Here is a 12,035-nt window from a genome sequence, read left to right on the forward strand (position 1 = left end):
AACTAGCAGAGTTACCAACTCCCAGTAAAAATAGGGAACCGCCCCCCCACCCTCCGCCTAATGATGCTTAATCAAAGTCAAACTTATAGACTTTGGCATCGCATGTAACACTTCTGCAGTGACTACTGGTGGTGCTGTGGGGACAATTGGTTATTGTGCACCTGAGATTATGCTTGGCACTCCATGTGATGAAGCAATTGACATGTGGTCTCTGGGGCTGGTAGCTGTAGAGCTTGCTACAGGGGTGCCTCTCTATCCTGGGGAAGACGATTATGATGTTTTGAGATTCATAATTGAAACTCAGGGTCAGCTACCAGATCATCTTCTAGAGTCTGGCTTGCACACTGATTGCTACTTCATCGAAGATAACAACAACGAACAGCGCTGGACATTTAAGACCAAAGAACAATTTCAATACGAGACAGATTATCAATCCAAGGAAACTCGATCGATAAAACTTAAGTGTCTCGATGACCTCGATGAACTACTGAAGGTTAGGCGAGGACCTGAAAATGGCCAACAATTATTAGTAAGGCTAATCAAACAGATGTTGGCCTTGGATGCAAATAGGCGCATAACACCCTCGGAGGTTTTGAAGCATCCCTTTTTTGACACTGGCCTCTCAAGGAGAGCCCCCTGCACTGACATGAATAGCACAGGGGGAGAAAACCTTGTGCTCTCTCAGCAGCCTTCAAGCTGGGAAAGTCATGGATCGCAAAAATTCAACTGCAGTTTCCAAAGCTCAGTTGAATTTCCTCAAAAAGGACACATCAACACCTCAGCCAACCCATCTTCCTCTGAAGATGATCTTGAAATAACGGAAGGGACAATTTTGGGAGATCACCACGTGGTAGAGGCTTTCCTTGGAGAAGGAGGCTTCGGTTTGGTAACCAGATGTCGCGATACAACAAATAACCAAACTGTGGCTATTAAAGTCAACAAGAGCGACCCTGAAGTTCTGCAACAGGCCAAACTGGAAATTTTTATCCTGGAGCAGCTGCGACGCTTGGATCCAGACAGGTGCAACATTGTTGAGTGGAACGGCTATTTCCTCGATGGAGAGCGTATTTGCTTAAATTTTGAACTCCTCGACCAAAGCCTGTCGGACTACATAGGGGACCGGAATAACCAAGGTCCCCAATAAGAGAACTCAGGCCAATCTTGCATCAGCTCGCAAATGCTCTGTTCCACCTGGGTTCTGTGGGAATAGTGCATGCTGACCTCAAACCTGTCAACATAATGGTTGTGAACCGCCATGAGTCTCCCGTCAAAGTCAAACTTATAGACTTTGGCCTCGCATGTCCCTCTTCTGCACTGATTCCTGGTGACCGTGTGGGGACAATTGGTTATTGTGCACCTGAGATTATGCTTGGCATTCCATGTGATGAAGCAATTGACATGTGGTCTCTGGGGCTGGTAGCTGTAGAGCTTGCTACAGGGGTGCCTCTCTATCCTGGGGAAGACGATTAAGATGTTTTGAGATTCATAATTGAAACTCAGGGTCAGCTACCAGATCATCTTCTAGATTCTGGCGTGTACACTGATTGCTACTTCATCGAAGATAACTACAACGAACAGCACTGGACATTTAAGACCAAAGAACAATTTCAATACGAGACAGATTATCAATCCAAGGAAACTTGGTATATAAAACTTAAGCGTCTCGATGACCTCGAAAAACTACTGAAGGTTAGGCGAGGACCTGAAAACGGCCAACAATTATTTGTAAGGCTAATCAAACAGATGTTGGCCTTGGATGCAAATCAGCACATAACACCCTCGGAAGTTCTGAAGCATCCCTTTTTTGACCCTGGCCTCTCTAGGAGAGCCCCCTGCACTGACATGAATAGCACAGGGGGAGAAAACCTTGTGCTTTCTCAGCAATCGTCTGATTGTTTGGGTGGCCAAAATTCTAGGGGAGCTAGAAATTCTTGTGAAAAACCCCCCCAAAATAATAACAACAAAAACAACCAGTGAACATGGTCTTAAAGTTGGGCACAGTCTGGCTTAAATTCCATTAGTTATCTCTCAATATTCAAAGCGGAGCAGCAGTCAACTTACCATCACATCAGTCCTTCAATCAGACCTACAACAAATGTCTTCCTTCTCTCACCCCAACCGGTCGCAGCAGATGGCCGCCCCTCCCTGAGCCTGGTTCTGCTGGAGGTTTCTTCCTTTTAAAAGGGAGTTTTTCCTCCCCACTGTCGCCAAAGTGCTTGCTCATAGGGGGTCATATGATTGTTGGGTTCTCTGTATGTATTATTATAGGGTCTACCTTACAATAATACATACAGCCTTGAAGTGACTGATGGTGTGATTTGCTGCTATATCAATAAAATTGAATTCAAGATGAATTCGGAACTAACTGGAAATAAACTGGATATTAATTAAATAAACCTGCTTTGAGCATCAAATAATTGCATCAAAAAACTGACTCATTTATTCATACACTCGAGCATAAAGAAATAAATAAAGACCTACACCAAAGCTGACTCAAAATGAAGTTTAGACAGGGAGAGAGAAGGAGTGGCAGGTCACATGATTGGTTAAAAAAGACCAATAAGACCAATAAAAATCACTTCACCAAAGCAATCTTCTTTAAAAACATAATCCACCTGAAATGAAATGAAATCATGATTTAAACACTATGTTTTGCATTTACTCAGGTTATGTTTGTCTGTTCTAGGTTTCTCTGACTGTTCTAGGTTTCTCTGATAAATTCAAGTGTTCAACCATAAATTAAACAATTAGAAGAGTGAGTAGTTGAAAGGAATTAAAGTGATATGTTCAGTGCAAACAGATTTGGCGCTATATAAATAAAATTGAATTGAATTGAATAAACACACACACAGGCACACACACACATATACCGTACAGTTTCAGTTTACATACTAGTTCTTTCCCCTGATTTTTCATGCTGACTGGTACAAATGCCTGTTACTAGAGCTAAATGCTATCAGTGTATTCTCACAGTTATCGAACTGTACAAATGCATACAAATAACGCTCACGTAGACATAACTTTGCACTAGTTTGCCCTTATTGCTGCAGTTTGTTTCAAGTCACTTTGAATAAAGCTCAGCTTCTCTCAAGCTCTCTCTTTTGCACACACACACACACACACACACACACACACACACACACACACACACACACACACACACACACACACACACACACACACACACACACACACACACTCCTCCTCTTTCTAGGTTCTAACAATATCTCTTCTTAAGATCTTGATTAAGACCAGAGTAAACTAAATGGATGAATGGAAACTAGGAACAATGTTCAGAGAGTAAAGTATCTCTTATTTTAAGCCTCATCTATTTAAATGATGTGGTGTCTGTTTTGTAAATCATCAGCTTTTTACAGCTGAGAGGAAACAGTCAGCTGGAGGCTTCAGAAAGAGTCAACCCTACAGCTGCAACCCCCAATACCAGTATACCTGGGACTTCTGATCCTCTCCAGATACACAGGGAAGTACCTGATGCAGCAAGCAAACAAAACTCCAGAAATAACATTTGTTAAATGAAGACTTAGCCAAACCTTTTTAAACTTCACATCTGAATAACAAATAACACACGCAGCACATAGAAACATATTTAAAATGAGTTTGATCTAGATTACAATAAAATTTGACACTCTTCCTTAAGTTTTATGATCAATTTTTACGAGATTAAATTTGAGCAAGTAAAGACATTTCACATAAAGACCAGAGGCAGGGGAGTTGTGTTTCAGAAAGACATCCAGCTCAGAGCGCTGAACTCATTCATCTTATTTTATTTTCCTATTTCAGTATGCATAGTAACACAGCCAGATGTTTTCATTCATTGCCACTGGAGCAGATGCACGTGTGTGTTCTGTCCACTGATTGAATCATCCTGTACGCAGCTTAAAATGAGTCCTGACAGACATGGTTGGATGGAAGTGGTGAGGAAGAGTGTCATGTTTTTTCCTCTGTAATAAATACACAAAATAATAAGCACAAATATTTTTGTTTTCCAAATATATTTTTGATGAGCGCTGAACATGTGATCAAGATTAGACGATAAATGCAAGATTAATTTCACTATTCTGGTGTATTTCTACTTAACACCTACCTGACTCATTTTTGAATTAAATTAATGCAACGTGTGAGACTAATATTTTTAATCAGATCTTAATTTATGCAATTTTAATTCCAAAATATCCATCATAGACCCCAGAAAAAGCATAAATAAAAAGAACACCTAATCCATGATATTAAAAAAGCCTTGATCATTAATAGCAAGTCTTTTTAATATCAACCAATATGAGTAAAGTTAGCAGAAAGGCAAAGAAGTAGTGACGTGTCCTGTGTGTCGAAGCGTCGGATCGTGTGTCGGGTAATCTCGGGGAGGCTTGCTTTGATTACGTATGCAGTGACGTTCGAGGCCTCGCGGGCAGTCCGTACCACGTGACTGATTCAGGGACTGGTTCACCGGTTGGCGCCAGATTCGAAATAAAATGGGCAGAAAAACACAGCTGATTTCCCCATCACACTGTGTTGTGGAATTGGATTACGTACGTGTTACATAGTTACTTGAGCATTTCTTCTTCGATGGAACCAGCAAGGAAGAGATTTTTTCTTTTCTTTTATCTCTCCTTATAAAGTATGCACACAGTAATAAATATCACAAATGATAAGCACCATAATATAAATAAACAACACTACAGATCCTATAATCTGATTTCTGTCTTTTAGTTTATTAAAAAGTGAAGCACCAAACACTAGTTTGTGTCATTATCCAGATGCACATAAGCATCAGTAAAATACTGACTCACTAACAGGGTTGCAAGGAGAGGAGGAGGAGGACTAGGAGGATGAAAACGAACTAAGGAGAGAACTTGATTTGTACATGCAGTCTGTTCTGGGATGAGTGTGGTAGTTAACCCTCATTTAACACATCCCTCTCTGCTCCTCTAGCTCGCTCTATCTCACTGAGAATCAGAAAGCCTTGACATTTACTGCTATTAACTTTACACTCTTGTTGTAAAGACGGAAAGAAAACACAGTGAAAAGGTTAGAAGGACGTCAGGAAAAAGAATGAACGAATGGTTTAATAGAAGGAAAGAAGTTAAAGGGACTACATATTCAAAGGTCTTATTTCTGATACTACCCCATGAAAATATTTGCTCTGTGTGCCGTGCTGCAGCTGCTACATTCGGCTTCGGATTCACTTTTTGGCGCCTACGCCTCTCGAGATGTGTTAATGCAGAAAGGTATTGAAAAACTCTGGTCAACCAACCAGCAGTCTGCCTGCTGTGTCGTATGAAATGCGTGGAAGGAGAGTGTGGAGAGCAGGGAAATTATTTTTGCTGCTATGTTAATAAGCATCATCATTACCATTGCATTAATAATATAATCTACAGCATTGATATTGCATTCAGATGTTTAAACAGTGTGTGTGTCTTTCAGAAAGACTAAGGTGCAGGCTGACAGGAAATTGCAGGTTTGCAGAGTGTGCTGGATTGTGGATCTCTGAGCTGCACATCAAAGATGCACCTATGCACAGATCAAGTCTCGAAAGTGCAATGTACCTCATATACATGTTGATGCGAAGCGCTGCCAGAGCAAACGTTTCCACTTCATTTGCAGAGGTGTTTTTATTTTGGATTGTGTATTTATTATTTGCAATGTTTAAATATTAGTTTGCAGCTCTTTGCACATATTAATAAAAGGTTCAACTAACTGATCAAATAAAGTCTGTGCGGTTTAGTTGTTCCACTCATATTAAACCAAATGATGGTGTGGCGGCCTGTTCTAGTGTGAACTAAGAGAGGGTTTGAATGTAAGAGAGGGGGGGAAGGAAAAGGAGACCTAACATGTAACCCCTGCACCTCGACTGAGGAGGTGAGTTACATTAGTGCTTCCTCTTTATTAGAAAGCGGGTTGAGTGAATTAAAAGTCTGTTATTTTTTTGGAGGAGATCTACTCATTAGTCATGCGAGGCATCCATCTGAACTCTATCGAAATAAAGGTGTATTTTAACTCATTTCAATTTTTTCTAATATCAGAGTTCTCACCCTCACCTGTACTTTTTTGAGTCTTGTCTCAGTCTAACATTTGTACTGATTAGTGTATTGTTATTGATTAGAGCAGATGATATGAGACTCTCAGGAGAGACTGTTAAAAAGCTTGAGCTTCTTGCTGCAGCAGCATAATGGAGTTGTCATCTGGAGCTGCCTGCCATCAGATGATGATTGCTCTGCCTCTGTTGCTCAAGTTCGACTAGCTTTAAGCAACCGATAGCCCACTGATAGCGTGATAGATGATACTAAAATGTAACAATGGACGTGTTGAACAGCTCTGATGGGCGAGAAAGTCATGAGCAGCAAAAAGTGGACTTGTTAGGACAGTTTACCATCTAGCCTTGGATTATAAGTTTTTACACTTCATATTGTATTGTAAAGACAGACTTTAAAGTAGATTCTTATTTGAAACTGGCTATAATGATAAATCCGGTCGACCAGTTAACGTACAAGCATACGTACCACACTACTGCTCAAATGTCAGAGCGTCAGTTATTAAGACGAAACCCTGATTTATATAGAAAATTGGCTTAATGTACATCACAGAAGGTTAGCAGTAAGTTTTCACAGCGTTTAATCAAATCCTTCATCACCATAAGATTGGTCGGAAAAATGTCTGCAAGCGTGCAGGAGCGCCATTATTGTAGAAGACAATCAGTCTGTGTTATACTGTTCATTGAAGTTCCTAGGTCAGAGCCCACACGATGTATAAGAAATATAAGTCTAACTCAATTATCGAGTTGAAAAGATGACGTTGTCCTACGCAAATCTTCATGGGTTAGGCTGGGGATTTCGCAACGTTAACATTAAAAGGTTCAGTTGGTGATGCATGGAAGAAAATTTATATTTCTTCTAAAGTCTATTGGCGAATTCTATTGTAGAAATGGAAAATATTCAAAGAGTGAAACTGTTACAAAACGTGAAAGGTTTTGTGCAGCTGGGTGTTTGGCAGCCCCGCTTACGAGGAAAATGAAACTGGGTTTCCAGCCGAGTAGAAAACAAACCACTTGGAGCTGCATCCAGACACATTTATTGTTTCTTTAATCACCCCACAAAGTTTCAGTTTGTGCAAAAACCTTTTAAAAGCTGTTTTGTGTGATAAGTGATAGTTAGGCTTTACATGTGTTAAGCTTGCATTAGATAAGACAAGTACACTGAACACAGGAGGGATTATGTGCTGAAATGGGTCTCTCGAACACCTCTGTAGATATTTCTATTAAAATCATCATGATTTGTGATCAGTGTTATATTAACGCATTTATTGATTATTTTTACTAAATTGCTGTGATTCAATCTGACACAAATTTGGTCTATTCTGAAGACATTCTCTCACCTCAGACGTTTGAGCTGTAGTCTACATTGTAATGATAGTGTTATGAGTTATTGATAGTAGCGATGACTATGAGACTATCAGGAGAGGATGTTTAAAAAGCTATGAGCTGTCTTGATGCAGGAGTGGAGTTTGTCCTCCTGGAGCTGCTGCCAAGATGAATATATGCTCTGCCTCTGTGCTCAAGTTCCGACATAGGCTTTAAGCCACCATGAGCCACTGATAGCGTGATGATTAATAAGCATGTATAAAGTGGACTTGTTCTGAACAGCTCTGATAGGAGAAAGTCAATGAGCACGCAATTAAAGTGGACTTGTTAGGACAGTTTTACCATCCCCTCTAGCCTTGAAAAGTTTAACTTCATTTGTATTGGAAAGACAGACTTTAGTAGATTCTTATTTGAAACTGGCGATGAAACATCACAGGTCAGACACAAGTCAGTACAATACCAGCTCATACATTACACACTACTGCTCAAAGGTCAGAGAGGTCAGTTAGAAAAGTCCCTGATTTTAATAGAAAATTGGCTTTATGTAACATCACATGAAGGTTATCAGTAATGTTTCACAGCTTTAATCAAATCCTTCATCATCCATAATTTGTGATGGAAACATGTCTGCAAGCGTGCAGGAGCCCATTTTTAGAGACACTCAGTCCTGTGTTATATGTTCACTTGAAGTTTATCGGTCGACGATAACAGATGATAAGAATTAACTTACTCTTATTAGAGTTGAAAAGTACTTTGCTAGCAAAATCACGAGGTTAGGCGGGAGAGGCGTAACATAAAAGGTTCAGTTGGTGATGCATGATAAGAATAATTTCTTCTAAAAGTCTATTGGGAATTCGATTGTAAGAATATGATAAAAGACAAAGATTGCACTGCTAAAATTCAACGTGAGGGTTAGCATGTGGATGTGCAGCCCTTACATAATGAGTTGTGACTGAAAGGAAACTTAGGTTTCCTGTTCAAATTTTATCAGAGGACATCTGAGTGAATTCCAGACACTTATTTATACGTGATGTTATAACAAAAGTAGTTTATAGTTGCTGCAAACGCTGTATGCCATGCCCCTCTATGAGAAAAGTAGGATTCTCATGTGTAGCTTCATGTAAGACATTGTAAAGAAACACAACAGCTGGTTGATGATCAAATGGGTATTCTAATTTAGATTTCTATTATATAAAAATCAGTTTAGATTTGTGCGGAAATTAACGCATTTAATAGTGATTTTGATATATAATTCGGTTAATCAACCTATGTGTTAGCTTCTATGTCTTGAGATACGACACACTGATACCTCTACAGTGATCAGTTTGCCTGCTGCTCTCTAACCACGCTCTCTATCTATTTCATCTCTAGCATGCTGTCAGTTTTATTGTTCGTATATAGATTGGATCCCCCCTTGAACCCCCCTCCCCCCCCGCCCCCCGCATGCTCTCTCTTCCAATGTGCCAAGAGTCATTCGCTGAAGCATTATGCCCCCCCCATTCACCCCGCTTCTGCCAGCCCGCCCCTAGTCCACTTATCCCCCCCCCCGCTAGGTGTAGTTATCCCCCCCTTCCCCCTACCCCTTCGATTCTGCAGATGATATGAGCGACTATCAGGAGAGACTGTTTAAAAAAGCTATGAGCTGTTCTTGATGCAGAGAAAGTGGAGGTTTGTCATCCTGGAGCTGCTGCAAGATGAATGATGCTCTGCCTCTTGGCTCAAGTTCAGACATAGGCTTTAAGCAACCATGAGCCACTGATAAGCGTTGATAGATTAATAAAGCATGTATCAAGTGACTTGTTGAACAGCTCTGATAGGAGAAAGTCAATGAGCACGCAATAAAGTGGACTTGTTAGGGACAGTTTACCATCAGCCTTGATTAAAGTTTAACTTCATTTGTATTGACAAGACAGACTTTAAAGTAGATTCTTATTTGAAACTGGTGATAAAATCCAGGTCAGACACAGTTACATACAAGCATACAGTACACACTACTGCTCAAAGGTCAGAGGTCAGTTAGAAAAGTCCCTGCTTTTAATAGAAAATTGGCTTAATGTAACATCACATGAGGTTATCAGTAATGTTTCACACAGCTTTAATCAAAATCCTTCATCATCCATAAGTTGTGATGGAAAAATGTCTGCAGCGTGCAGGAGCCCATTTTTAGAGACAATCAGTCCTGTGTTATAATGTTCATTGAAGTTATCATGGTCAGACGACCAACAGATGATAGAAATATAATCTTACTAATTATTAGAGTTGAAAAGTACTTTGCTAAGCAAAATTCATGAGGTTAGGCTGGAGATTGAGACGTTAACATAAAAGGTTCAGTTGGTGATGCATGAAAGAAAATAATTTTCTTCTAAAAGTCTATTGGAGAATTCTGATTGTAAGAAATGAAAAATATTCAAAGACTGAAACTGTGTTCACAACAGTAGAAATTTTTAGTCATCGTTATATTGGGGTTTTTCTGATTTTAGTGTTTTATTTGTGAGTGTAGTTTTTATTTGCATGATTTTTATTCTGTTTGTATCACATTGTTTCAGTGTGTTATTTTACATTGTTTTAAGCCACTGTGGATTGGCTGGCAATGGGGACAAATTAGCTGATAGTGATCACATGTTGAGGCATGGGTGTGTCCAGAGGTTTCCTTTCAGCTGTTTAAAGGTCGTATTAAAAGGAAGCAAGCTGAGCACTGGAAGAGAGAAGGCCCTAGATTGGAAGAGGAACGCATGTAGGCCAGGTGGAAAAAGACGGAGCCGCTGCGTGATCATGGGGGGTGCCTGCCTGGCTCTCGCTGGAGGACCGGTCAGCGTGATGTGGTGACCCAGTCCCGACAGCCAGGAACGGCGACAGTAGGGACAATGTGTGTGAGTGACATCATGGCAGAGTATACCACTGCCTGCATTTGTGCGTAGTGTCTCATTTTTTTCACTGGGTGCAGCCGTGTTGGTAGGGTCGCCATGGCTATAAGCCAGGGCAGCTTCCGGGATGATGGTTCTGGCTCCCTATTTGTTTTTACTTACAGGTGATGACGTGAAGGGAGCCAGCGCGTGTGGTATCGAGCGACGGACTCCAATGCAGAATGCGAACTGGCTGGGATGTGATGGACCCAGTGGACGGACGAGACTGGGACAGGAGGCTCCTCGTCTGCCTGACACAAGGCTGGCGTGGACCCCGCTCAGCAAGAGGAATTTCTGTCCAGCCTCCAGAGCACACAAGGGAATATTCGTCCTGGGTTGTTGGGACTGGGTGGGATTTCTGTGCATGAAGAGAATTGTATTTTGACCAGTTTTAGAATAACTTATCCAGTCTCAGTGGGAATTTTAGCATATCGAGAAAATTTCATTGTTATACTTTATTTTTAGTTATCTGGTTTGTTTTATTCCCTGCTTCCACCTCGTGGATATAAACATGAATGAAACAATACTTTTCCTGTCAAAAACAATATTTTAGTCAGGGCTAGCGGAAAGTTTTCATACATATCATTGAACATCTTTCCTCTTTGTCTTCCTATAGTTTAGTTTCATTTTCTTACCCCACCGGTGGAGGCAGATGGCCCCTCCCTGATTCTGGTTCTGCCGAAAATGGAGTTTTTCCTTCCCACTGTTGCCAAGTTCTTGCTCATAGGGGGTCATTTGATTGTTGGGGCTTTCTCTGTATATTGCACAACCTTTATCTTACCATATATTTCAAGTTTATATGTTGTGACTTGGCTTGATTTATCAAATTGAACTCATTCAATTAAAACCAATATAACTTGTAATCCAATCTATTCAAATGTAAAGTCATCTCACTCAATTTGGACTAGCACTGAAAAATACACTGACATCCTCTGTTTCCCAATTAGCAGATCAGAGGTTGATGTTTTATTTCATGACTCAATACTTGAATTGTTTTTCCTGTTTATAATAAACATTTAAAAAGGACATTGCTTCATTGTCTGATTCTTCTTTGTCTGTGTCGGTCCTTAATACACATACATACATATACATACATAAACTTGAAATGAATTATCCACCTGTTCACGGGAGATCACAGGAAGTGACACCAAACATCAGAAATCTTATTGTGCGCTCAGTAAAACGGGTGGTTTCTTGGGGCTAAAAGCGCATAATAAACTACAGCAGAAGCTCACATAAAGCAGGAAACAGCAGGCACCACTTTGATCTGCTAATGCACGCTTCACACTTTTATTGTTTGCCTTCATTCACTAACAGTTCAATGGTGCAAGATACCTACACAGAATTAGGATATCTGCATGACACATCTATGCTGTTACAGCCAATGGATTATAATTATTACAATACAGTAAACATATTTACATTTTAGTTCAAGCTCCCATACAACATAGATATTTACAAAGTATGAAAAACTGAAACCGGTCTGACAAATAATAAACAGCGTTAATGACGTTTTTTTTTCTTTTTCTTTTGTGTGAACAAATCTGAACGGGGCGGTGTTAACTGATATTAATTGTCGAGGGGGAAGGGGGAAAATATCCATGGCTGGTGTTTTTTTTGCTCTTATTTTATTGTTTGAAGGCCATAACAGACAAACACACACAGCAAAAATAGTCGATGAGGTGTGAAGAGAAAGACACAATAAGTCTTGCTGTCGTTTTTAGATGTCAGCAGCTCCTTTGTATCGTTCCTATATT

General features: G+C 40.2%; 1 protein-coding gene across 1 annotated transcript in view; it reads right to left on the bottom strand.

Moving 5' to 3' along the window:
• Positions 1–1,521: 1,521 nt before the first annotated feature.
• The window catches only part of LOC120735147 (protocadherin-23-like), a 27,675-nt gene continuing 17,161 nt past the window's right edge, over positions 1,522–12,035 (bottom strand). The window contains 1 exon segment of the mRNA XM_040034319.1: positions 1,522–1,580. Coding sequence (XP_039890253.1) covers positions 1,522–1,580 — 59 coding nt within the window.

This window comes from Simochromis diagramma, unplaced genomic scaffold, assembly GCF_900408965.1.
Source record: "Simochromis diagramma unplaced genomic scaffold, fSimDia1.1 OVJJ01000481.1, whole genome shotgun sequence".
NCBI classification, from domain to species: Eukaryota; Metazoa; Chordata; class Actinopteri; order Cichliformes; family Cichlidae; genus Simochromis; species Simochromis diagramma.